This window comes from Hippoglossus stenolepis, chromosome 6 (genome assembly GCF_022539355.2).
Source record: "Hippoglossus stenolepis isolate QCI-W04-F060 chromosome 6, HSTE1.2, whole genome shotgun sequence".
Classification (NCBI taxonomy): domain Eukaryota; kingdom Metazoa; phylum Chordata; class Actinopteri; order Pleuronectiformes; family Pleuronectidae; genus Hippoglossus; species Hippoglossus stenolepis.
This window is the reverse complement of record NC_061488.1, coordinates 18,135,332-18,163,126: the sequence shown is the minus strand read 5'-3', so window position 1 is coordinate 18,163,126 and position 27,795 is coordinate 18,135,332. Positions and strand designations below refer to the sequence as shown.

Below are 27,795 nucleotides of genomic sequence, written 5' to 3'. Positions count from 1 at the left end.
TTCCTGACAATCCAGAGAGGTTTGATCAATATCCATTAGTCCTGGGATCTGAGGGTTTTAACTCAGGGACTCACAGCTGGGACGTCCTGGTTGGAGACAGTACTTACTGGTCACTGGGTGTGTCAGCAGAGCTTGTCCAGAGGAAGGGAGACGATTCGTCTAGATTATGGGAAATAGGGTTCCGTGAAGGTAAATACAAAGCATTGTCCCCATCAGCATCATATGATCTCTCTGTGCAGAAGATCCAGAGGATCAGAGTGAAACTGGACTGGAACAGAGGAGAACTGTCGTTCTCTGATCCTGATACTAACACACACTTTCACTCAGAAGATGTTTCCATACTTTAGCATTAGAGGTGACTTGAAGCTGTTACCTGTGAATGTCCCTGTGACGCTGGATCAGAGCAGTTAGAGATAAAGATTTTATTCATCATGTTTATTTCTTCAAGAGAAATCTGCTGAATTTAAAAGTTAAACTCGTTATTCTAAAGCTTTGTTTATTTCTCGTTTTACTTCTCACTCATTTTTACAATTTCAATACACTGTCTCCTACTGTTCGGTGCTCGGGCCTAACTATTATGACGTATTGACCTTTTACTCCAGTCAGCATTACACTCAATCTGTGTTTAGAGTCCATGGTTCAGTAATATCACCGCTAACGGGGGATGCTGACGAAAGCAACCTGGCAACCCGGGCTGCCGGTGTGGCCAGTAGTTCCTGAGGAAGATGGTGGACTTCGTGACAGCAGCGTGCTCTGAACTCCGTCCCAAACACAGTGGAAACTGCGCTCTGTCTCAGCCCGGCATTAGATACAGATTACCCGGGGACAATCACAGATAATACACCCAGAGAACCGCGGAGGAGAGTGACTTATTTCGCCTTAAGGGCAACTCTTGATTCCCCGGTGCGAAGAGGGCGGAGAGTTGCGGAGCGTGGTGGCGGTTGGTGAAGGACGCTAGTCGTCGTTAGCCAAAGTGTCAACACAAGTGTGGAGGAAGAGCTTCTCTAGCCCGGCTGTGGAGAAGATTTACGGACACTATCCAGCTCTTTGCTGCGTCCTACAAACCACCTGTGGGCAGCGCGGCTAGCTAACTTCAGCTAGCTAAACCCAGCTAGCTCTGTTGTGACGTGGTGGATCAAAGCGCCGCTGCTGGAAATGCCGCGGAGTAAAAAGGGGAAACGTGGCTCCGGCAAACCGGGTGAGTAGCATGTAGCTGAGCCGCCGTGCTAACTCACTGATGTAGGATGTAAAACAACAGGAGTATAACGACTGAACATGATTTAATCCGAGTGAGAGGACACGTTTTACACCGCGATCCCCACACTGTTTTTAAGTCTACAGCAGCAGCTTTTCTCCATCCATGTGGCTTATCATAGCTCAGCAGTGTGACTTATTTTAAAGCCCCCATGAGATCACTTCATGTGGGTGAGCAAGTTAAGATCCACTGAGTGTGTCGGCTAACCCCCTGGAGCCAGGCGTGCTAAAAGTTGCCCCGGTAGGGTTAAAGTTAACCAAGATGTGCTAATTTTAGCAGCGATTTCGTGCCACATAAAAAAAGGTGGGTGATGAGTGCTGTACAGGATCAGTCACGTGCAACAAGTGCATCATGGTCCAACTGTATATTTACATGACAGACAGCTGACAGGCAGGGAAGTGGCTGCTTTAGGGCGCAGCCACACATGGTTTTCTATCCATGTACAGCGGTGGTGTGGACCATGCATGTGCCTGGAAGAGGCGTTGCAGCACCCTCACGTTTTATGTGTGACGTTGTCCTGGACGCTCACACGTGCTAACACACACACACACGCACAGATACACACATGCACTCACACATGTTTGTGAAGTGTGCATTTGTGAGTGATGAGATATATTCATTATATTTGTTAGTTTGATTATCACTAACTGAACTTGTTGTGCAGTTTTTCTCAATTGTGCTTCAGTCTTTTCCAATGCCACATATCATCACTGGAAAAGTGGAGCTCTCTTCTGATGTATTCTATTATGGTCACTCCTGCATTTTACCCATCCCTCCATTCATCCACCACCCACCATCCGTCCTCCTTTCCCCCTCCAACCTGTACCCCCTTTATTTCATTCATCCATCCTCCCCTCCTTTCGTACGTCATCTCCAGGCTCTCTCCGTCAGGAGCTTCTTCAGCTGCAGCTGTCGACTAAGTCGTCTGTGAAAGGTAACTCTTCTGCCCCTTGACGCCCCTGATCTCAGCTTCAGGTCCAGCTTTGGGCGTGTCCAGCAGCCCTTGGACCTCACTGCAGTGCATGCAGAAACCCCAGCAGACCCTCACTCGCCTGATAGCCCGCTGTGTGTGTGTTCCAGCTGCACTGAGCAGTTTTAACTCTGCCCTCATACATTACCTGCTCAGGCTGCTTTAAAGTCTGACTGCCTGCCTGACTGTGTCACAGCCTCTTTGTGGTTTTACTGCGCAGTGTCAACATCACTCCATTACTGAGTGTCCTCCCTATGCATGTCATGCTGCTTGAACACCATGAGTTAACGGACGCCCCACCTTCATGCTGAGATTGATTGCTTTGAAAAAAATTACCATCACAGGATATGTATCTATATCTGGCTTTCTCATTCATCCAGCCTTCCACTCATAAGGTGGCTGCTAACAACTAGTGTTCCCTTATCATCCCACGTGTGTGCTCCCATCATGCCATCATGTTGTTTGAAATCTTTTCAGGTGTCCAACACCTTTTTCTGTTATCTGCACATAGGAGAACAGGAGAATTTGAATTTCCAGGAGAGGTTCCAGGAAGTCTTTGCTTCCTGGACTATTTTCCTTCTCACTTCTGCATATGTGTACGTTATGTCCTGTTAGTGTGATATTATTTATGCTGAGTTCAAATCACTACATTGTTTTTTTCTTTGTGGCTCCCACTATGCTTCACCTAAATGTTTATTTTGATATTTTTTACAGGTAATGTGCGTTTTAAATTATTGAAATCAGCAACTTTGTGTTATTCTGCACAGCATAATTGACATAATCTGATGTGCCATTAGTGAAGTTCAGCAGAATGTTGCAGTGAGATCAGTTTTGCCAAATTTGATTTCCTTGCCTTAATTCTGAAGCTTTCAGGGGAATATCCTTTGGTTAATCCCAACATGCAATATGCTTGTGGAGAGAACATAGACTAATTTAAGGTCATTGAAAGTTATGTGTCCTCCCTTTAAACTTGTACTACACGATCAGGGGACTGAAATAGGCTCCCGCCCTCTTGGTTCAGGGTCTGTCAGCGGAGCCTCTTGCTCATGGACTGACTGACGGCCAGAGCTTTGTGACTGATTGCTATCTAAGCTTAAAGTAGCAAAGTGGAGATGACACGTGAGCCGTTGCATGAAGCCCACGTTCCACATAACTATGCTGTATGTGGGCAGGCTTGCATGGGAAGGTGTGTAATTTGTGTGTGTGTGTGTGTGTGTGTGTGTGTGTATTGTAACCTTTGCAGTGGTTGGGAGTTCAAGGATGTTGGCTGGGAAATAACCGGCTGCTACAGGCTTTTATCTCAGCTGTGTTCAGTAGGTTTTATGAGTGAGTGCCTGCAGGCTGTTCTGTCAAAGAACTGAGAATATTACATAAGAAAGAGATACTGTCGGGCTGCATTCAGGTTTATTTTAAGTGAAAAACTAGATTTTGTTGAATGTTATCACTCAGGCATGTGAATGAAAATGTCTTTTTCATTCATTCATTTCTCTGAATTTAGTGGAATAGTTTTTTCTCAGATTTAAAATTGACTTCCTGTGCTTGTTTAGGTGTACAGTCGTTGTCCACCAATACTCTGCAAAATAGTGTCAATGTAAGATGCCAAAAGATTATTTAAATATGTTTTTGGTTGTACCACATGATATCTATAATATTATCTAACATTATTGTTATATCCATATTAATTGGGCTCCTTTTCATCTTATAACTCGTTCCTAAAAAAATTTTACTTTGGCAAATCCAAAGCCTTTCCCACTCCCAGATGTTTCCTCCCCAAAACAACAAGTTTTATGATTTCAACTTGAGACTGCAGGCTGAAATGTGCACTGCCAGCTCAGCACTGCATGCACTTACACACAGGCACAGTAGTGTTTATTTTTATTCTATTCTACAGTCGGCTCAACTGTAAATAACTTCACAAGCAGCAGCCAACAAGCAGTGCAGAGTTACAGCAACAATCCTCCAACATTATATGAGCAAATGTTGCTGCTACTGTCATCTATTTAGCAGGAATAGAAGAGCAAATGATTCTGGTATTTAAAAGTGAATTGGTCAACCACAGCAGAAACTCAGAACTGCTTTTGCTGGAGATATCTTTTCCTCTGAATGCTTCATTTTCAGTGTGAAGAAAGGACAATAGAAGATGGGATAACAATGAGTCAACACCCTACTCGAGTCATATGGCTGAACTTTATCCCACTTTACTCAGTTTCCACGTTTTCAGCTCAAATAGACTCCTGTATCCAGGGATTTATTTTTAGCACAGACGGAAACACCCATATTTATTTATTTTTTATTGAGAAAGTTGAAAAAGTTACACAACTACAACCCCCATGCTGCATTGCTGCAACTATAGCAGTGACCTCTTAGTTACCCTAACTGTACTGTTTGACCTGAGCATCAACAAACACACACACTCTCATACTGACCATTCTGGATTGTACACAGTGGTCTAATCCCACCAACAGTTGAAAGCACTGAGCCAGCAGGAACCTGAGGGTTAGCTTAGCTTCGCCTGCCTGGCCTCTAACCCTGTTCAGGGGTGGTGGGGGTGAAGCGCTTACACCTCATGTCTTTAGTTTGAATGTCACTTTGCATAACTTCAGTTATTCCACATAAATAACACATTCATATGTTAAAAGAGACCTCATTAGTAAGAATCAGTCTTGTGTCTCAGGAGGGGGATAGATCTGCTTCTTAGAATAAGATTTGAATTCATCAGTCTCAGCGTGAAGCTTTTGCTGAGGTTCACAAATGACAGTTTGGGGTATGCAATTCATCCCCATGGGTTTGTGTGTGTTGAAGAAGAACTCTGCTGGTGTACAGTTACTGACAAAAAAAGACAGCTGAGCAGAGGAGGCGTACAGTCAGCTTCATAAACCTGCCATTACTCAGGAATGGCCACCAGCCAACCTCTGGTTAGTTTTGGCTGCTTCTTGTTGGTGTTTTTATTTCACTTACTTTTATTTCACATTGCAGGAATGAACATACTTGTTAAAAGTCTCAGAAAAAGAAATCACCACAGAGATGACATAAATCCTCTTCTTGTTCTTACAGATAAAAAGTGACGATTGTAAGCTATGTAGTGGTGTCATTTATTACAGGGATCTTGTCATTGTGAACGTGCAAATATAAAGCTATTTTGTCCACTCCCCTAAATTGCAGCCTGATGAGAATAAGACAACACAGGACAGGGAAACATTTTGGACAATAATGGGAGGAAACAGCTGTTGTTTCCATATAATACTGCAGCTTCTATGTAGAAAACATTCAAATATAATTTTATGTTATATCTTTTATAAATTATATAAATATAATATATAATTTTTTCCTGCTCGAAAAGAGTTAGTCCTCTCCATACTTGTGATGTTAGAGATGCTCAACATTGAGATCAGCTGATTTTAAATCCCCTATCACCTCGTGTGTTTTTCAGCAGGACTGTGGAGCATTAAGACTTTGTTTATGTGTTCTCTCACATCATAATTTACGGGTGATTCGTTCACATTTGATCCTTTGACATAACCAGGGCTCCAGAGTGCAACCAAAAATCTGTGCTAAACATTTAGCTGGTGTGTCTCTGTCGTGTCGCTTCCTCATCTCATCTCCTCTGCGGAGTTTACACTCACACACACACTGGCACACAGACAAAAAAGCAGAGATGAGAGGCGATGAACGAGGCGGAAAATGTCCAACAGTGTCAACAAAAAGTGTGAATACAGAGTTTCCACTACGGACCGCCAATACAAAACGATTAGTGCCGCTGATTCAGGATCAGAGCAGGAGCAGTGTCAGAGTCTCTTTCTGAGTGTCCTCCCTCCACACTCCTGCTGACCTGCACTCACTTTACACTTCAACTATAAAGACCAACACTCATCACAAGTTATTAGGACCTGAACAGTACTGAAGTTTAATTTGTGTTTGTGTTCTGTAAAAAGTTAGTCTGGAGCCTTGAGACATGAACAAGATCAATGCCTTCCACAATTGATACCTCAGGAAAATATGATCTGGTCTAAAAAGATCTGAAATAATGAACTTCACAGGAAGACTTGCAGTGTGTGTGGGGGGCTTGAGATAAGACGTCCGTGCATACAATGGGTTGGACAAGTCCTCAGATTGGACCAGAACCTCCCGCATACCAAAGGCCTGTCTAAGATGGACACCATCTGGATAATGCAAACAAGGTCAGCCCAAAACAATAAAAAACTGTGATGGCCAAGCTGAAAGAGATGGGTGTGACCTAGGGAGAGGCCCAACACGTAGCCCAGGGCAGGCCCAGATGCAGGCCGAACCTGGATTCCTTTTGCACCTCAAGGGACGAGGAGGACTTGCTCACGTTTGACATAACCCCAGAATCAGAGCTTGTGTGTGACCTGAGACCCTATGCCAGAGTGATTTGTTATGCCGTCTGTCATCATCTAAATATAATATCTTTCCTTTCTCCTGTATTCTTCCCTCTGTCTCACATTTTCAACATCATCTTCTTCTCTCTAGGTGTTAAAAATGGGGTGAAGGGGGAGTCGGGTGCCAGTGACGATGAGCTGACATCTGATATTCTCAGCCACTGCAGCAGTGCCAGCGAAACCACTTCTGTGGTGGAAGAGGGCACAGGTTAGTACATAAATGCAGATACTACACACTGTTAGAATATTATTTATCTTGGACAGTGACCATGTTACTTCTTGTGTGCAGCCTACCTTAGATATTTTCCTCTTCAACTGTTAATTTGTGCCAAACTCAGGGGCTGAGCAGGTTGATGAGCAGACCGCCCAGGAGGAGACAGAAGACAAACTCAAACAATGTATAGACAACCTGATGGATAAAAGGTGAGGCATTACTTTTAACCCACTTACTCTCAACAATAAAAGTAGGGAATGTCAAGAAAGAAAAAGCGAGAAGATAAATGCAAATTGTTATTACAACCTTGTGTACCTTGCTAATTCCTTTATTTATATTGAATTTACGCCTAAATGGGGCATATTGTAACCTATTCTATCCTATATCTATCCTGTTAACCACACCTAGTTTTAATTTAATTTATTTATAACAATATTATACTTGTACATTCATTTATCAACATACAGTGCTGTAGATATGCTGTCATTTTCCAAAATTCTCATTTTAATTTCTACTCTTTGCACTTTGTGCTTAAGCTTAAAAAGTGATAGATTAAATACATTATAAAAATATATATCGTAATGGCAGACATTACAGAAAGTGATGTTGCTGAATATTTCCCCTTCTCTCTTTACTTTGCTCTCTCTCTCAGTGCCAAGACTCGGCTTGCCGCCCTCGAGTCGTTGCGACAGGCCTTCTCTTCCAGAGTACTGTACGACTTCCTGACAGAGAGACGCCTCACTGTTGGCGACTGCCTGGAAAGAAGCCTTAAAAAAGGTGAGAGATGGCAAGATAGAGAACTGGTTGCCTAACTGTAGTAGAAAGCATATCATTTCGTATGGGACTTTCTGTTTCTTGGGGTCGTACTACATTAAACTTCAGATGCAGTAATTGAGACCATAAATAATCCCTATTATTTCCCCTCCTGTTCTATCTGTGTGTCCAGGCAGTGGAGAGGAGCAGGCGGCGGCTGCCACACTATTTGCCCAGCTCTGTATCCAGCTTGGGAGTGGAGACGAGGCAGAGGAGGGCTTCAAGATGCTTCGCCCCATCCTCACTGCCATCCTGATTGACAACAGTGCCAGTATAGCAGCCCGCCAGAGTGTGAGTAATGACGTGAACCTTCTCTGATATTGTACCAGATTTAGGGTTTGGGATTAGCTACTATCTCTAGAAACCTTTAGGGGGGGAAAAAGAAAATAACAGAAAAGGAAAGTATATGACATTTTCTTTGGTTGTAGTTTTTTTAAAATAATTTCATAATTCAGAGTTTACCAGCCTGTCAGGGTTGCAGTTATGACAGTTTATGCGTCATAACACCTTGGTCAACTTCTGTTTTGTGTCAACTGTGTCCATTTTGGAAACAAACAAAAAAACATAAAAGCACAGGGCCGTGTTTAGGGGACTTTTGAGGACCACTCCCACAGTGTGACATTACCAACAGCCATTACTGACTCTGGGATGGGAACTCGTATCATAGTCTTACTGTCCCGTAAAATAAAGAGTAATGTGTCTTTAAATACATATTTTATTTTCTTAATTGTTGCTTAGCTGAAGTAGAAGCCACTTACGTGTTTCATGGTGGAGTTTGCAAACACAGAAGGAACAATGTAACTCTGGTTGTCAAAGTGGATCTTAATATGCACAGGTAGAACAGGTTATTTCTTAAATGACTGGATGTTAGCTAGCCTTACACTTTATAAGGAGTTGAGAGAGGAATTGCAGCGTCATTGTGTCTGTCCCTGTTGAATCACATGTTTGGTTAACTGAATTTCCTTGCAGTGTGCCAGAGCTCTGGGGATGTGCTGCTATGTGTCTGCTGCTGAGGACGGAGAGGTGAGAACATGGTGTTAAAGTGTTGCAGGGAAATATGTGCATCTCCGTGAATCGTTTGAGTGTTGCTCTTAAGAGTCTCTTAAGAGCAACACTCTACTAATGTTACACCTAATGTACAAACTAAAATATTAAGAAAATTAAGACCTAAGGCACTGAATACAAACGCGCTCTAAAACCTAGCGTTGTTTGAAAACCACCACTTAAAACCTGAGGGCTTCCTGAAGAGAAGAGGAGACAGAATTTCCCACATTTACGTTTTTTTTTTAGCCTTTGAAGCCAATAGAGGTTAAATAAAACATATGATATCATAATCTTCTTCATTGTTTTTTTTATTTTTATGAAAAGCTGCTGTAACCTGCTTCAGTGTCGCTCCCCTTGTCGTCCGCCATTGTCTGAAACGCTGCTTTAAAAACATTTTTTGCAGGCTAAGAGCTCCAACAAACAAACTTAATTTCCCATAATGCATTTTGCCTTAGCTGTATTTCAGAAAATCACAATGTATTTCATCAGTTCATGTCGTGAAAATGTTGACATTTTGGATGAGATGTACAGCTCCTCTGGCTCTCAGGGAAGAAGAACACAAACGTTTCACCTGGTCTAAGCAACAAAAACCCTGTAAAATCCTCTAGACAAAACCTTATCAAATGAGGGTCAACTCAACAATAGCTGAATTAATCATTGTGCAGTTAGTTTCTCTTTCTCATTCCTCATTAAATGTTTTTTTCTCTCCCCCCCGACATTGCTGCTGAACCCTCAACAGGACTTGATCAAGTCACTGGCCCTCCTGGAGAGCATATTCATGTCTTCCTACCCCAACAGAGAGGGGACGCTGCCCACTCCTAAACCTGGGAGTGCGGGTCTTCACGGTGCTGCTCTGCAGGCCTGGTCACTGCTGGTCACCCTGTGTCCTGCTTCTAGACTGACGGTGCTGCTCGACCTGTGAGTGCAGCAAACTCAGTATTCACAATGACGGCTCTAATCTGAGTTAATGTCCAAAGGTGTAAAATTGTTTAAGTGGTCTCATTCACAAGAAAATGTTGCAACAGCAAACTAATTTCACATTAGCAGTTTAGCATCACTTAAGCCCATTTTCTACTGTTCAAAACAGTCACTAACACCTGGCTGTTGTCCCCAATGGGAATGGATGCGACTGGCATTCACTCCCGGGTCAAATGACTCTGCACTAGACATGGGCTTTAATCTGGTCCTGCCCTGATCTGCAGTGATCGAAACAAGACACCCGGGTGAACATGCTAATTTGGCAAGACAGAGCGAGAAAGCACCTCAGTTTTCGTTGCGTTTGTGGTAATAAATTTAAATATGTGTTTCAACACCTGTTTGTATGCGGTATTTCCTGTCAATATTAGCAGAGTCCACCTGTTGGAAAAAGATAACTTTAGTACACTAGCAGTTAAGTATTTCTGGTATTTATGACCATCTGCTGTGTACAAGCAGAATGTGAACTTGAAATGAGAGAAACTCTCCTCTTCTCTCTTCTTGTTTTTTACTCTCACTACAGTCTCACTTCCACTCACTTCTGTTAACCTTTATGGGCATGACATTTCAAACAATGTTGTAACTAACAGTTATTCTCTTGCTCCATTTTCTTACTCGCAGTCACCTCCCCAAACTGCAGGCGTGTCTGCAGAGCAATGATGTCAACTACAGGATCGCAGTGGGAGAGACCATCGCCCTTCTGGTGGAGCTGGGCCGAGAAATAGATGAGGTAAACATATAGACAGTTCTGTACCTGTTGCAGCAGGCACGCAAATGCAAGTTTGCATAAACTAAATGTTGGAAACACACAACACAGTCTATTAAATAGAGGGCAAGAAGGGAAGCTCTTAATCTGGTGAAGCTGAAGCTAAAAGTGTTCTAATTCTTTTCCCATGACACCCATACATATTTATGGTTTAACAATATCTCTGTTGTTAGTGTTATATTACTGTATATAATGTTACATTACTGTACCACAGTTTTGTCACGTGTGTGTGTGTGTGTAGGAATTTGAGGTGAAGGACAGTGAAAGTCTGTGTGAATCTCTGAAGAGTTTAGCAACAGACGGCAACAAACACCGAGCCAAGAACGACAGGAGAAAACAACGCTCCATCTTCAGAGAGGTTTTACATTATATAGAGGTTTGTTTTAAAGACGCAAAGATTATATTTGTTGCTAATGAATGATGTCACTTGTTTGGCTTTAATTTTGTGACGCCCCTTTTCTTCTCGGGCAGAGCGAGGACTTCACAGAGGAGAAGATCAGGTTTGGAGTGGAGAGCATTTACATCGACGGCTGGATGAGGAAACATATCTATGATGCCTTCAAAGAGATCCTGGAGTCTGGAGTCAGACACCACCTACAGGTCAGGAAACACACTGATGTAAAAGAGGGGTCTGCCTGTTTTGTGTCTCTAGCATCTGGTCGATTGTTTCATGTGATTGCTATTGTGCTACATATGTTTTGTGTTATTTTCATTGATTGATAGTTTCACACACTTCTGCTTTCACATCTGGATTGGACACCACTAAAATTTTGAGCAGGAAGGCTGCAGAGAATGTGACTGCAGAGCCAACAGCCTGAGGTCACAGGAATGTTTCAAAACCCTAATTTTATTTCTAGATGTTTTGGCTTTTTTGTCCACATGTAATTTCTGTTTTAGTTCAGGGATAACAGATCATTCACACATCACCCCTCAGGGGGAAGATGTTTTCTGTTTTCAGTGTTTGTGTAAAGAGGAAAAAGAGTTCAGTTTTTTCATTTTGCAACTTAAGAAAACACATGAAAATAGAAAAAAACTAAAGCAAATTCATAAAACATCTCTATCGATTTGTCCACACACGAGTTGCAAATACAAACAACACAACCAAATACAGAAAGCATTCAACAACAAGCACACTCCAGCCGGGTTCATCATCTTTTGTGTCCCCTGGAAACACCTGTTTTCGTCTGTTTTGTTAGTTGCAGTGTCTTTTTGTATTCGGTTGGGTGTGTTTTTAAATGTGCATGTTTTTTATACCACCTCACCAGCGACATCTAGTGGTGGGAGGCATTATGTTTTCGGGTTTATGTCCCATTCTTGTGAACACAATATCTCAAGAAAGCCCTGAGGGAATTTCTTCATATTTGTTACAAACATTACACATAGACTCAAAGACCAGATTAGACATTTTCCTAGGTCAAGGTCACTGTGACTTCACTTTCTTGTCAATGTGATATATCAGGAATACCCATTGGGAATTTCATTACATCTGGCACAAACATTCACTTGGACTCAAGGATGACCTTATTACAATTTGGAGGTCAAAGGTCAAGCCCACTGCGACCTCAGATATCCTTTTTATGCTCTTGGAACGTGTTAACTTCAAGTCTTGAGAGATTCCTTAAAACATTAACTCATTACATTTTGGGCAGTCAAAGGTCATGGTGGCCTCACAAAACAAGTTGTTGGCCCCTTGAACATTATGTCTATTATATATCTGCATTTAGGGAATTTCTTCAAATTAGCGGAGGCATACACAGTAATTCCAGTCTCATGTTTCACTGTGTTCTTAACCTCTGTTATTTTTATAAGTCTACTGGAACCTTGTAATTATTTTTCAGATTTCTGTTTCGTCAACATTGCGCTATGGTTAGTGTTAGTGTAGGGTTATACAGTGTGTTTTCGCCTTTTAATTTTTTTAATTATATTTATATCAATTTTAATAAACACCTGTTTTGCTTGAGAGCATTGTGAGCATGCTGTTGGTAGCTCTTTTGCCAAATGATTTTTTGACTGAAAGATTTGACCAATAACGGCTCATTAAATAGGAAACCTTGTTTATGTCCATAAATTATGTTCGTAATGTGCGTTTATGTTTTTTTTTTTGGTGCAGTTCAACCCACTACTTAGAGACATCTTTGGCCTTGGCGCCCCCCTCATCCTGGACCCTGCTGTCAAAGGCAACAAGATCTCAAGATTTGAGAAGGTAACAGCCTCTATTTTGTTGTTGAATCTCAACTTGCCTATTAGGACAATCCAACTTTATGTATTATTACATTTTTATGCCTCCGTGCCAGCGACAGCCAGCGTTTGTGTTGTCTGTACGTTTGTCCATACGTATGTACATCTGTACGTACCCCCAGGTACTCGAGTCGGTGAGGTACTCGTAATGAGTGAATGAATAAGTTAGTTATTGAGTGAATGACAAAGACAATGTTTGCATGGACACTAATATTCAGATTTTATCTGATTAAATATATAGTCTGAATAAGACACTGGCATGTAAACAGCATATTAATACTGTAATACTGTAGTAATTGATCAGAGCCATGAATCCTGTATCTATATTAAGGCACACACACAGGCAGATGTAATGCACAATTAGATTTATTGAATGATAGGAAAAATGTGCATTATATAACATGCACGAGGTGGGTGGGGGGTTTGAGGTGGGGGTGAAGGGTTAGTTTTGGGGGGAGACAGACCTCCGCCCCATTCTCTCTTCTTGACTCTCCCTTTTCTCCTTCAAGAGTTCACAGTCAGTGCGCGTGGTCTCCTCATCCACCTTCTTCTTCCTCATCCATCTACCTGGGGGCAGCGTCCTCTGCCGAACCACGCACAGCTCTTGAGCTTGTTTTATTTTAGAACCAGCAAAGTCAGGCAGTCAATATGAGCTTTTGTCCAAGTGCTGTGTTTGCCTCTTTTAGAGCCTCTCTGCTGGTCTCTCTGTACGAGCCTCTTACTGGTGCAGCCTGACCTCCAGGTTTTCGCACCCGGTTCTTAACTCTGCAGCTGCTGGTGTTTGACAGCGAGCATCACCAGACAGTCTATGTGAGCCTTGCTACAATGCTGCCTCTTCTTCCTCATTTTGATGAGGAGCTCATGGCTTAGAAACAACCTCAACCAGAGGGAGAGGAAGGAGCCAAATGTATAAAGAGAAAGAACAGCTGGGGGTGCAAATTACAAACCAACCTTTGTCCTGTGCACCATGCTCTGAGCATTAAAGTGTGACAATACTGTAGGAGATTTGTGTCCAGATCCTCGTTGTCAGAGTGGGATGCAGAAGTGCCACAACAAAACACTCCTCAGCAGAGAGCCACATGTTAACCAGAGCCAGCAACACAAATCCATATGTACTCTATGATAACCGAAAAGAGTGCATCAACTCAACAAACGCTATGACAATGTATTTGAGCTTTAGACAATACACTATTGAAACAGGGAAAATCAGGTTGGCTAAAAGGGTTAGGTAGTTGTGTGACTATAACCTGAGAAGAATAGAAATGTGATACTCATGTCTTTTCTCTTATTCTTCAACAGCATCTTTTCAACTCCGCTGCCTTCAAGGCCAGGACAAAACAGAGGAGCAAAGTCAGGGACAAACGGGCTGACGTCATGTGAGAGATGGACGAGGACGGAGCAAAGGGACGAGTAAGCGAGGAAATTTCCGGGCTGTACTGAGACGGATACAAAATGATGCCTTCGACGTTTCAGCTGTCAGACACACTCAGCAATCCCTGGACAGGGCTTTTTCCACATGTGCTTTTCACCTGCAACTTAACTCTACTGATTCAAGATGGCCACCATTTAATCTTCTTTTGATGAGGAGTGGCTTTACAGTTTACAGTATTTTCTACGTAACAGTCCTGATGTTACATCAATAATTAAACTCATTTCAAGCAGGATAAAAACATCTCGACTTCACAGAAGACTAAATGTTCTGTGAACACATTTACTGGGACTCTCAGAAATGTCTTTTAACAATGAAGACAGGGAAAGTGAAGTATTTTGTCTCCCTGTGAGAGTCAGACATTTTGAAGCTTTATGGTACATTTCAGATCTTTGGAACAGTCACTGAAAAGCCTCCTTGGTGCTGATGAGTATTGTTTTTGATGCTCAGCTCTTGCTGCTGCCCTGGGGTTTGGCTCGTCAGTCAAATCTTTTTTTAATCCTCATTTCTGCTGCCTTTTCCTGGACGTAACGAGTCCTGGTTGAATTTTTGCGTTTGAACTTCTATAGTTAATTAAAAACCAAAAAGAGCCATGGAAATATTCTGACAAAAATATTTTTCTTCGATGGGCTAAATTATTCCTCGCTAACACCCAAATTCGTCCTCTCTCCTCTTTTACACTCAGTCACTACTTCAGCTGCCAAACCAGAAACTGACGTTAGAAACAGTGCAACTCAGAAGAAAAGTGTGTGATGTGAGTTTTATTTTAATTTTAATTAAGATCATTGGGTTAAAAAAAAAAGGAAGAGATGCCTAATTAAAAAAGTGAATCAATGGGCTAATATTGTCATCTTTTTAATTCATATTTTTGAGAGGAAAAATACATTTTAACCATTTTTGGTGGATAATGGTATTTTACTTTCTAATTTATTAAAGGAACTGTGTGATTTTTAAGAACTGTTTACAGACACAATTATGGGAAGAATATTCTATTTTTGTTTTCATTGTATTTTAATGCAGGTTTGGAGGGTCATACAATCTATCCATGTGTATGTAATGCACATATACTGTACATAGGGGCTCATGAGGAGATGTCTACTTGAATCATTGGATGCATTTGAATGATTTTCCCTCTTGATGGGCAGTGAACACATTTACATACAGGCCACTATAACCGGAGCTGCTGATCAGAAGAGTTTGGTGGAGTTGCTGTTTTTAGCAGTGGTCAGGTTAGCATCCACAAATCATCCATTATAATGTTTAAATTGAAATGACACAACTAACAGCTGCCTGGATGTTTCTGTACCGTGTTGAATATTTCATCTGTTTGACTCCTGTACTACAGCCTCTCCAAACGGTCTCATCAGTAGTTCTGGTGTTGAGGCTCAAGGGATCATGGATCAATAGAAAATAAAAGACTATGTGAACACTTTCTTTGTGTCTTTTGTGATTTTCAAGAGGTTTTCGTTGTGTTTCGTTCCCTGGAAATTATATATTTGTGGAATGAATGTCTATACACTGTGCAGTTAATGGTGTTGCTTTAGAAACAGATGTTACCACTCTGATAACCTGAATAAGTGGTTCATGTTATAGCCTGAGACAGATCACATGATAAACTGAGATTTTGCTGCTTGAAAGATTTAAAATGTATGATAAAACATTAAAAACCGAAAGATTTACTTCTGTTTAACAGTGGTAGGAAAGTCAAAAGTATTAGTACTGTACACGTTTTCCTCACATTAGTTGAATATATCCATTTACTGAGATTATTCACTTCTTTGTGATGTTTTAGAGGGAAACTCATTTGTGTTTAACCACTGTTTTAGTCTCTTGCCTCTACAATTAATCATGTCAGTGTCCATCAGATTTGTTTTGTAACATGTAAAGTAGTTAGAAAAATAGCTCTTTTGTCAAGTTACAGCAGAAACAAAAAATTGGTATTTTTATTTCATGGCATTGGTGCTTGTATTGAACACTAGTTGTGAATGTAATGTTGGAGCAAATAATCCCCCCCCCCCCACACACACACACACACATTGTTTACATAACAGCTTTGTCATTTAGTCGAAACACCAGTGTTGTTGAATGGTTGTCTGTCATACATGTTTGTAAATATTTGTTATATTAGGTTATGAAATGTCTATAATAATTAAGACTGCCCCCATGTGGAGAATAAGTTTATATTGAAAATGTCATTTTGCATATTAGTGTCCTCTGCACATTACTCGTATTATACGTCTTATTTTGATTTCACGACTATAATTAAATTTATACCTGCATACCTTTCTTATATGCATACTATATTGCATACTATTTTGAATTTAAACCTATAAAGTATATACAACTTTCTACAGTTGTACTATATAAAATATTCAGTTCTTAGTTTACTACATTTATATACTGTATAAAATACATATACAGCATGCTATACTATTTATCTGCATATATACGTAACCTTTTCACATATTGACACGTCTATCCCAATATCTCCTTATTCTTATGTACAAACAGTTTTTTACATGCTCGTGCAATCATCCTATACCTCTGCACTTTGCTCACTAACTTTTTTATACAAACCACTTCTACAGTGAAATATGTATATTATGTACATATTCTGCATTTTTTAATTTAATCCTTTTATTTTTATTTTATGTGTTTTTATTCTGTGTCTATCTCATTCTGACTTGCCTGCTGCTGAAATAACAGAATTTCCCCAGTGTGTGGATCAATACAGTTTTATCCTGTCTTATCTTAAGCCCACAGAAGAAAACATGTATTTGAAAATAAGCCTCATAATTAGTGTCAATATTAGAAATATTATCCAGTTGAAAATGTAAACAAATCTAAGATAAGCGCCTGAGTGACTCTCTGCTGCCCCCCTGAGGTCACTGTGGTGCAGTGCGCCCCTGCAGCCTGCAGCACAGTGGTATGGTCCGTTCATGAAGTCAACATGGAGGCTGCTTCAGCAGAAACACTGAGGTGAACTGTTCAGTCCAGACTAATGGAGGCGACGGAGCTGAGTCCATGAAGTGACCTGCTGCTGGGAACCCACATAGTCACGTGATGCAACCGTCTCTGCTGCTGCTCCCGGTAGTGAGTTAGTGTGTTCACGTGCACTGACAGCGCGTGTGTGTGTGTGAGTGAGTGTTTTTGAGTGTGTGTGTGCTGCAGTTCCAGTACTGGAGGTTCGTGCGTGTGCGTGCAGACAGGAATGGAGGCCCGTGAAGTCAGCGGGGTGTACACAGAGGTCAGCGGCCTCCCTGCGCCTCTTTCTGCCCACGTGAGAGAGGAGCAGCTCCCGGAGCTCCGGGTCTACGCCGTGACTGCTGGTGAGCTGCTCACACGCACACACACACACACACATTAAGACTTTAAAACTCGTGAAAAGTAAGAGAGCCATCATGTCACACACTGGGGGATATAGAGTGACGTAAATGTCATGTTTGTTCCAGTAGTAGTTCAGTTACCCTGCTCAGAACCACAGAGCTGAACTGACCCTCACTGAGCTCTGGACTCCTGGTCCTCCTCCTCCAGAGTCAGCAGGTGGATCTCACAGGAAGTTAAAGAGACCCTCGCCCAATGAGAGTTTAATGAGCCGGTCTGAGAGTGACTCTGACCTCCAGCATGTCTCTGGGCTCCATGGCAACCTGCTGCTCAGAGGCGCTCTGCTACTGACACCACTGATCATGTCCTAAAGGTTTAACAAGGTTTACACAGCAAGGCCATCTGCTCCCCTGCTGGGATACATACCATCCACACTGTTTACTGCTTTGGATTGTGAGGTCAGACGAGAGGGGGCACTCATGTCCTGTTCATTACACCAGTTACCAATGATTGAAGTATAAAGTTTAAATGAACCTGGTGGGATTCAGCATCAACTTTTTCAGCAGATTATATGAGGCACATTGTAAAAAAACTGTTATAAAAAAAAAATATATTAAACAATTTTGAGAACAGTCTAATAATGAAATACTGGGCGTTTTTTTTTAAACATAATTACATCAAATTAAACAATTTTCAAAGGATTGGTTAAATCAACACTATGCAACGTTTTTACCTAAAAATAGTAGCTTCAAAAATAGTTTGATGGTTCACCAGGGCTGTCACTTTAATTTGAAATTCAAACATTAATTCGCACATGAGTGGAGAAGTTAACATTTGAACTGTAATGACCTGAATATACAGTCTAGAAGCACAACAGACGTCGGATGTAGTTTGCCTTGTGATCCAGCAGAGGGCGCTCACTATCATTAAAGTAAACCAGTCATGTTTTTGTTGTTTTGCTACAAACATGGAAGACACTGGCAAGTAAAGCCGCCCTGAGCAGACAATCACGACACCAAAGCATCTGAGAGGCTGCGTGTGGAAGTATTATGGGTTCTACTCTGTCTCTGCAGGTTCACCTGATAGACACCAATGTGATCAACATGGAGCCCAACATAATTAATTACCACATGTGACTGCAGAGGGTGCTGTTGCTCTAAAATTGACACAGTGTTTCTTTAATATCAACAAAGAGTTGCCGTAAAGTGACGTCTAAGAGCGGATCATTTTAAGCTAAAGCAATGAATGACAAGTCATATTAAAGATAAAAGTGGTAAAAGTTAATTATTTGTAGTAATAACTTCAATGCAGAAGATTTATTGTGTAACTAATCCCTGTGTCTGCATTCAGAGTGGAGTCAGAGCGACCTGGTCCGATGCTCCAGACTTCGCTACTCTCAGCAGTGGACAGTGATCGCAGACGTCAACGATCAGAAGAGCATCAGGGCTGTCCTCCCTCCTGGGTCCTGTGCACCAGTGTCTGGAGAGTGAGTTCTGTCCTAACTTAAAAAACGCAGGACCAATTTCAAGTGTTAGAAATATGTAATTGGCAAAAGAATCTATTGGCACTTTTGGAATCTGAGCTGAAAATCTTTTTACTTGTCCCCTCTGTGCAGTGATGTGCAGTGAACAGAGCACACTCCAGGCTACACTTAGATATCTGATATCAGTGATGTTGGGTGTGGACAGAGATTAAACTTTTAACCAGAGGGGGCAGTAAAACACCACTTTTCAGCCTGGTGTTCTGCTTTCACTGAAGCCAAACTGATCTGAATAGTTTGAACTAAACAGAGTTTTTACTTCTCTCCTGTTCTTCAGGTTACTGAGTGGACGCTCTCCCATTCAAGACCTGAGGGCGGTTGTCAGAGAGACCAGTGGTCACCAGCTCCTTGAGGTGAGAAGAGTGGATGGGAACACGCCCTGTGAGAGTGGGGTGTGTGAACATGTGGACAGACTGCTGTTGTTTTGTTGTTACTGTTAGATCTGGGACTCCAACGGCCTCAGGAAATGCCTCAACCTGACTGCCCTCAACAAACATGGCCGAATATATGACGATGGTGAGACGTGTTTTTGTAAATGATTTGTTTTGTGCCCTTATTTGTTAGTGTTCATGTATATGATTACACAAATATTCATGTCAATGTGTGTGTGTGTGTGTTTCCAGCTCAGTTTGGGTGTATGTCATGGTCGGAGTGTGAGAACCATCTGCTGTATGTCGCTGAGAGGAGCAAGAACACATCATCAGAAACATGTGATGGGGAATCTGCATGTGGGAAGGTATCTCACACACACACATATACACGACAGAAGCATTGAACGTTTTGTAGAATACATGTTTGTTGACATGTCTCACATTCATCTCATGTCTGTTATCTGTTACACAGGACAGGAGTGTGTACTGTGAGGACTGGGGCGAGGCTCTGACCAACAAGAGCAGCCCAGTGATTTGTGTGGTGAACTTGCAGAGCGGCACCGTCACTGTGCTGCAGGGCGTACCGCTGGACGTCTCTCCTGGACAGGTGAGGAGGGCGGAGAGATTTACACTTCCTCATCTTCTGACCCAGAGAGGATTCATTTGGACTGTAATTAATATGTCTCTCTCTCTCTCTCTCTCTCTCTCTCTCTCTCCTCTCCCTCTCCCTCTCTCCCTCTCCCTCTCTCCCTCTCTCTCTCTCTCTCTCTCTCTCTCTCTCTCTCCTCTCTCCCTCTCCCCTCTCTCCCTCTCTCCCTCTCTCTCTCCCCAGGCTCTGTGGGCTCCCGGGAGTCAGTCTGTGGTTTTTGTCGGTTGGTACCATGAACCCTTCAGACTCGGCCTGAAGTTCTGTTCCAACCGCAGGTGAATTTATTATTGTTATTATTATTATTATTATTATATGTACATCATTCTTAATCATAACTGAAGAGGAACAAACTTTTCAAGCAAGCAACTGCTTGACCCAGTTTTTGGGTCTCGCAGGCCTCTAACTACCAAATGTAACTATTGACTTCTTCTTCACTGTATGTCTGCTTCTTTTTAAACTGTGTTTCAGGTCTGCGTTATTCAAGTTAGACCTGGATGGACACTGTGGTGAGGATGTTGCCTTTGTCCCTTTTGTTGATTAATGAATGAACTCACTAATTAAACCTCAGTTAATCAGTTCCCTGTACGTCCTCATCCCTCCACTCCAGAGTGTCTGTCAGGGGACGACCTGTCAGTGTCCTGTCCGAGGCTGAGTCCAGACGGGTCCACGCTGATCTACCTGCAGGGACGAGTGTTTGGTCCTCACAATCAGTGCCACAGTCTGCAACAGGTACTGTGGTGTGTGTGGTGTGTGTGTGTGTGTGTGTGTGTGTGTGTGTGTGTGTGTGTGTGTGTGTGTGTGTGTGTGTGTGTGTGTGTGTGTGTGTGTGTGTGTGTGTGTGTGTGTGTGTGTGTGTGTGTGTGTGTGTGAGTGAGTGGGTGTGAGAGTGCGTGTGCATGCATGTGTGTGTGTGTGTTTCTTGTGAACAGTTAAACAGTGACTGTTAATCCTTCACAGCTGGACCTGAAGAGCAGGAAGACATCCACACTGTTGGATGTTGTCCACAGACCACAGACCGGTAGGTCACATTTACAAATATCCAGTGTTGTGGCTCATGGCTGAGTCTAATAACAGTGTTGCTCCATGAGTCAATTCTGCAGATGGAGCAGTTTATACGTTATTATCAAACCCTTATGACAAAGAATAGAGGCTTGATATTTTGACTTCCATTCATTGTGTAAACTTCACTGTAAACTTTATTATAAATAACTATGAATACAAAGAAAACACATATTCAACCAAATAAATAGAACATGAAAATAAATCAAAATGAAATTATAGAAAATAAACATTTTTAAAATATGTAAACGCAACTGAACATCTTTTCTGCATAGTCTATTGTGTAAAATACAAGTTTTCATTTGGTTGCATTTTGAACACTGAGTTGTCTGTGAAAGGCTCATACTGACAAATCGTTTCAGCAAACTGATTATTCAGTCAGACTCTATATTTGAACACACGTTCATGTTTCCCAGAGGATGTATCTTACTGATGTTACTGATCCCTTGATCTTACCTCGAGCACCACCATGACAGTTTTGGTTTTGATTTTGTTGATATGTTTGCACAATAGAATAAACATGTGTCAAATATAATAATACATTTATATATCATGACAGATTATATGATAATAATTTACTGTCAGAGAAGTTCATTGGACTCTACCATTATTTATAATGTTGGTATTCCTTGAATGAGCTGAAGTTCGCAGAAGAGAGCTGCTCAGTGATAGATAGAGAGAGAATGATAGAGCCTGTTGGAAGACCAGAGCTGAAATTCAAATGATCTAAACTCTCAGGTGAATATTTCTCTCCTTGTCCGTGTGTGTTTCAGGCGAGTTTGCAGGAGTATATGAGTCTCTGGCGTCCTGCTGCTGGTCTGCAGACAGTCAGCGAGTGGTGTTCAGCAGCGCCTGCAGGAACTGGAAGGTAACAATGTTTTAAAGGATTAGTTTGACTTTTTAGGAAATATGCTCTTTTAGAACTTGGAGGAAATTTGCTCATAACATTGGTTCAACACTGAACAAAGCCAGGCTTGCTGTTCCCTTTGTATTCCAGGCTTTATGCTAAGCTAAGCTAATCACCCGCTGGCTGAAGCTTCATAATCAATACACAGATGTGAGAGTGATATCCGTCCTCTCATCCAACCAGAGAGCAAATCAGTGTATTTCTTAAAATATCTCATCATCTTTGTGTATTTGTTCTTATTGTGGAATTATCATGTCGACGCACACACACTCGTTCACTCGCTCCTCGTCTCTCTCAGGATCTCTTCATGGTCGACAGAAGAACGAGAAAAGTCTCCTCCCTCTCTGATAGTAAGAGTCCATCCTCTCCTACACCTCCTCCACCTCCTCCTCGTCTCTCTTCTCTGTCCACATTTCCATCTCTTCTTTCCCCTCCTCCTCCCCCTCTCCTCCCCTTCCCCCTCCTCCCTCCCCTTGTTGGCCTCCCAATCCACCCCCATCTCCTGCTCTTACTACTCCTCCTCCTCCTCCTGCTGTTCCTCTTTCCCCTCTTTTTTCAACTCCCTCTTTTCCTTTTGGTCCAGTTCCTCACCCTCCCTCTGACACTGACCTTCCTCCGCCTCCTTCTCCTCCTCTTCCTCCCCTCCCTCCTCTTCCTCCTCCTCCTCCTCTTCTCCCTCGTCATCAGGAACACAAGAGTGAACTGAAAGGTATGACGAGACCAACAGGCATAAGGTCGCCATCAGCATCCTGTTGGAAAATTTCAAAATAAAAGAAAAAGTTGCTGAAATGTGCACTGAGATGTTGCTTGTGGTTAAGATTTTAACCCTAACCCTTGAAACATATTTTACTTGAGCTTGAGACCATTCAACCATTCAAATTAAATAGACCATTCAATAGAAATTGCTCTTCATCTACATCTGTGATTTGGATATTTGTGTGCTTCACATTAAATATTATTTAAACACTTCATTATTCACTATTGAGACCTTTATCTCTGTAAATGATCCTCCTCTTATCATTTTTCTCTCTTGTTGTTCTTCATCACTTCATATACTTTATTGTTGTCTCTCTGTTTTGCTCTCCGTCCTCTGCAGGTCTCTCTGATGTTTCCAGAGTTTATGGCAGCTGGAAGCTGCTGACAGTCCAGAGGGACATGATGATCGTCTGCTGCTCCAGCCCCAATACACCACCCACTCTGGTCAGACCACGCACGCACGCACACGCGCACACACCGGCACCGCCAATTGATATGGTTGAATAATATATACCACTTTGTTTTATAAAACATCAAGAAATAAAATGAGAAATTGGTTACATAAAAAAATAGAATGGCCCGCAGTAGAGTGTATACCTCTGCCGAAGCCCAACAGTCCCCTTATTCGACCACAATCAAACGTGTGTGTGTGTGTGTGTGTGTGTGTGTGTGTGTGTGTGTGTGTGTGTGTGTGTGTGTGTGTGTGTGTGTGTGTGTGTGTGTGTGTGTGTGTGTGTGTGTGTGTGTGTGTGTGTGTGTGTGTGTGTGTGTGCAGAGGGTGGGTTTCCTTCCCTCAGCAGGTGAAGCTGTGACCTGGCGAACCCTGCAGCCGCCCGTCATTACTTTTGATTTCCCTTGGACAATTCTTGATGTCACACCTGCACCTGAGGAGGAAAACACAAACTACTGTGAGCTCTCAGTCACTTCTTTGATAATAAGACTCAGTCCGACATTTAGCTCTATTCTTACTTTCTCTCTCTCTGTCACCTCAGCGGGTCTAGACTTTGGTGCTGTCCTGGTTAAACCGTCTCATCCCCTGAATGAGGCCAGTTTACCTCTGGTCGTCTTCATCCATGGTTTGTCCAAACATGGTTTTTACTGTGAGGATGTTGTGTTTCTGTATTTCTGCTTACTGGAAAGAAACATAGTAAAACACACTACTATAACAGTTTTGTCTATTTGCTCCTCCAGGTGGCCCTCACTCCCAGTTCCCTGCAGAGTGGAACTGCACCACAGCTGGACTGGTTAAACTTGGCTTTGCTGTGCTCATGGGTGAGATTCCTGTTTCTCTCAGCTGTATGCACGCAGGTCACTTAAAGAATGAGTTAGTCATTCTGGGAAACAGGCCTGTTTGCTTTATCACTGTGAGTTAGATGAGAACAGTGATACTGATTAAAGTTAAATATCAAGCTACAGCCAGGAGCTGGTTCACACATAAAAACTGAACACAAAGGAAAACTGCTAGTCTGACTCTGTTCAGGGTAAAAAATGAAATAAATAAATAAATAAATTTTAATTGAAAATAGATTTTTTTTTCTACATATGATAAGATTAGATAAGATTATCCTTTATTACTCCCACAATGGGCAAGATTACAGCCGCAAGGGGAGTCAGAAATTCTGTTTGATTTCTTAAATTCTTTTTAAATACTTGTAAAAGGAAAAACATTTGTCGTTCTATTTTTTTCCATTTATTTTCTTTGAATTTTACACTCGCACACAGTTAGACAAGATGTTTTTTTGTGCGAGGGTCGATGAAAACCCTTTTTAATCCAGCTGGCCTTTTTAAAGAAACACAAACCATTTGGTAAAAGGTGAAAATACTGAACCTTTTAAATTCACATTCACAAAGATGTTGATGTTCCTGTCTGAAACACCATTCAGTTTTTGTTCAACAGTATCTTCCCTCCCTCTCTGTGTCTCTCTATCCAGTTAACTACCGGGGATCCACAGGGTTTGGCCAGGACAACATTTTGTCCCTGATTGGTCACATTGGAAGTCAGGATGTAAAAGACGTGCAGGTACGAGCTGTTTCCACTGTTTTGATTCAGAGACCTGGATGATGTGCAGGTGCTGAAAAACTGCAAAGTGAAAAACATGAGAATCTCATAAATTGGTCAATAGGGAGGAAAAGGACAAATTGATGCCCATTTTTTGGTCAGTCCTCCGTAAACCTCTCGGTATCACCTTGTAAATGATTTGTTGTCTCGGTGTGACTAACTGTCTTTTCCCAGAGGGCCGTGCTTACTGCGCTGCAGAGCGACCTGACCCTTGACCCCAAACGCTTGGCCGTGATTGGTGGCTCTCACGGGGGTTTCCTATCCTGTCACCTGGTTGGTCAGTACCCTGAGTTCTACAGAGCGTGTGCAGCCAGGAACCCTGTCATTAATGCTGCTACGTTATTGGGAACCAGTGACATAGTGGACTGGTGAGAGACATGTATACAAACAACTCATCCACATGATGGACACAAGCTTTAGCTCCTTTGACTCTTCTCTCCCTGCCTCAAGGCGTTACACCAGTGTGGGGATCCAGTACTCGTATGACCAGATCCCCACTGCTGAGGCCCTGGCTCTCATGTTAGAGAAGTCACCCATCACACATGCTGCTCAGGTCAGACTCGTGCACACTTAAAATACAGCCTTTTAGTCATAATGTACAAATGACTAACATGTTCTCAAGCTCAGAAGTTATTTCTATTCTGAATTTTATTTTCTCTTTAATTAACAAGACTATGAATCTTTAAAAGTTGATCTTAAAAGCTGCAGATATGCACAGAGCTCTGGTTATTATCCTGAAAGTTTCTAGAGGGGCTCTATGTGAGAACGCAAATGTTAGACTCAGTAGCTCTGGACCTTTTCCAGAGCAACTGAGTCTAATAATATTTCAAGAAAATTGCCAGCGAGCAAGTTGATTACGTTTCTAACACGTGACTGATGCGAAACTGAAAACAACAAAAAGAATACAAAGTCTCTTTCCCAGAGTTTGTCTGAAAACGGCTGTGGGAAACAGGGAAATCAGAGGATCAGCTTCTATCTGCAAGACGTTTTAATCCGGCCCCCAAGAAAAATCACTCAGAAAAGCGCAACATAATTGACAATGTCGATCAGTGTAGTGCCTGATCAGAAATCAGTTTCACAAAGAAACTGTACTTGTATGTGTAACTGTGCCTTTGTACACTACATAATCTGTGTGTAGATCAAGGCTCCAGTGCTGCTGATGCTGGGAGGCAGAGACAGGCGAGTGTCCCCTCATCAAGGTCTGGAGCTCTATAAAGCACTGAAGAGCAGATCTTCACCCGTCAGGTACAAAGTTCATCAGATAAAGAAAACATACAAGAGACCAACATTTAATTAAACTCCAGTATTCCTCTTACAAAGAAAAACATTATCAAAGCATTAAGACTATTAATTGTGATGAAGTCTGATTTGATCTGTGTGTACTGTTCTGTTTGTCTGTCTAGGCTGTTGTGGTTTGCAGAAGAGGGACATTCACTGTCCAGAGTGGACACACAGGCCAACTGCTTCCTCAACACGGTGCTGTGGTTGTACCAGCACCTCTGAAAACACACACACACACACACACACACACACACACACACACACACACACACACACACACACACACACACACACACACACACACAAGTTTACAGTAGATTACTATCACAGCAGTATTCAATCTTTCTGCCTTTTTAACAAAAAAACATCTACCTAATTTTGTAAAAACATGGCATGAAATAAAGAAAATCTTACAAACCTGTATTGCTACATCTATAAAAAGCGTCAAAAATGTCTCAAAATTTGTTTTATTATTTATTTATTTATTTTAACAATGAATAAACAAACAAATAAATCAACAAATGACTTGAACGCTGCTAAACCTAATGTGTTTTGTGGCTTGTGGTTTCTTCTTTTTCTACAAATATGATTGAACCTGATAAACATGGCTCATCATATACAGTAAATGTAACTTGCACATTGTCCAGTAGATGGCAGTCTCTACTTGTGGGATGAAGACATAAAGAGAGTGTGTTGTGAGGATAGCCGACACCGGTGTCGATGGGGTGTCAACAAAACCATGTGATCTCTGCAGTGGAGTTATTACGTGATGTACAGCCTCTGTATATTTTGATGCAGAAAAACTAAGTAAACATACCTTAGTTAAGTAGATACATAGTCTGTCAGTGTCTTTCAAAATAATATAATTAAATCTAATAAAAGGATAGTGCTGTGGAGAATGTGTGTTTTCCAGCTAAAATACAAAGGAATAAAATATAAACAGATATTTAGTTTTTTTTACATATAAATGTTTGGTTTTCATCATTTTGATTGTGGACCAAACATCAGCCACAGCGCTGGTTGTCTGTTTATTCAAAGTTTATTAAAAAAGAAATCACAACAGTCACAAAAACTGCTCTTCAATCGGCCTTTGAATAAACATGTGTGTAGCTGATAAGAAGAACAGTTCTTGAGATATACAAGTCACATACTGACAGAGATTTCTGGAATCACTAGACAGAGGAAAAGTCACTGTTATTTACTGTCTATGTCATTCTTTTTCATTTTCTAACACATACAGGTAGATGGAGGGTGAGGAGGGGAGGGAAGAGGGTAAGGAGGGTAGGGGGTTAAGGTGTAAGGGAGTGGGGGGAGCTGGGATGAGGGGATGATTGACAGGGCAGAGGGAGAGAAAGGATGGGAGAGGAGATTAGGAGGGTTTGAAGTTGAAGAGAAAACAGGGAAGCCTCCTCCTCGTCGTCCCCTCATTCTCCTCCTTCTCTCTCTTCTTCCTTTCTTTCTTTTTCATCTTCTCCTCCTTCTTCCTTTCTTTCTTCTCCATCTTCTCCTCCTTCTCGCTCTTCTTCCTTTCTTTCTTCTCCTCTTTCTCCTTCTTGACCCTCTCCTTGTAGCTGTCAGTCTTCAAGGCCTGTTCCTGAAAACACAGAGACAACATAAGTTTCACTCTTTTCTTTTTCAAAGTCTGAATCGGAAACAAATCAACAATCCAATATTATTCAATCAGAATGAGTTGGTGTAACGTACCTGAAGCACAATGTTCTCCTGGATTGGGAGTTTTATGGCGTCCT

At 41.8% G+C, this 27,795-nt stretch overlaps 2 protein-coding genes across 3 annotated transcripts; both read left to right on the top strand.

Moving 5' to 3' along the window:
• The first annotated feature begins 647 nt into the window (after positions 1-647).
• ifrd2 (interferon-related developmental regulator 2) lies at positions 648-15,533 on the top strand. Of its 2 annotated transcripts, XM_035158684.2 has the most exons (13): positions 648-1,198; positions 2,133-2,189; positions 6,714-6,830; positions 6,961-7,045; positions 7,489-7,613; positions 7,783-7,940; positions 8,619-8,672; positions 9,433-9,611; positions 10,290-10,398; positions 10,676-10,810; positions 10,906-11,034; positions 12,545-12,637; positions 13,972-15,533. In XM_035158684.2, exons 1-13 carry the CDS (start codon positions 1,156-1,158, stop codon positions 14,050-14,052), a joined length of 1,365 nt encoding a protein of 454 aa, XP_035014575.1. In that variant the 5' UTR covers positions 648-1,155; the 3' UTR covers positions 14,053-15,533. The 2 variants fall into 2 exon arrangements, with proteins under 2 accessions (XP_035014575.1, XP_035014576.1); XM_035158685.2 differs by lacking the exon at positions 2,133-2,189.
• Positions 15,534-17,009: 1,476 nt separating this feature from the next.
• zgc:136971 (S9 family peptidase) lies at positions 17,010-26,570 on the top strand. The gene is made up of 21 exons (XM_035160004.2): positions 17,010-17,430; positions 18,776-18,911; positions 19,243-19,318; positions 19,406-19,481; positions 19,589-19,701; positions 19,809-19,943; positions 20,169-20,260; positions 20,454-20,491; positions 20,593-20,714; positions 20,943-21,003; positions 21,818-21,912; positions 22,250-22,301; positions 23,048-23,151; positions 23,483-23,615; positions 23,700-23,783; positions 23,899-23,979; positions 24,639-24,727; positions 24,941-25,134; positions 25,217-25,319; positions 25,905-26,011; positions 26,170-26,570. The coding sequence occupies exons 1-21, from the start codon at positions 17,313-17,315 to the stop codon at positions 26,267-26,269; spliced, it is 2,109 nt and encodes a 702-aa protein (XP_035015895.1). The 5' UTR covers positions 17,010-17,312; the 3' UTR covers positions 26,270-26,570.
• The last annotated feature ends 1,225 nt before the right edge of the window (positions 26,571-27,795 follow it).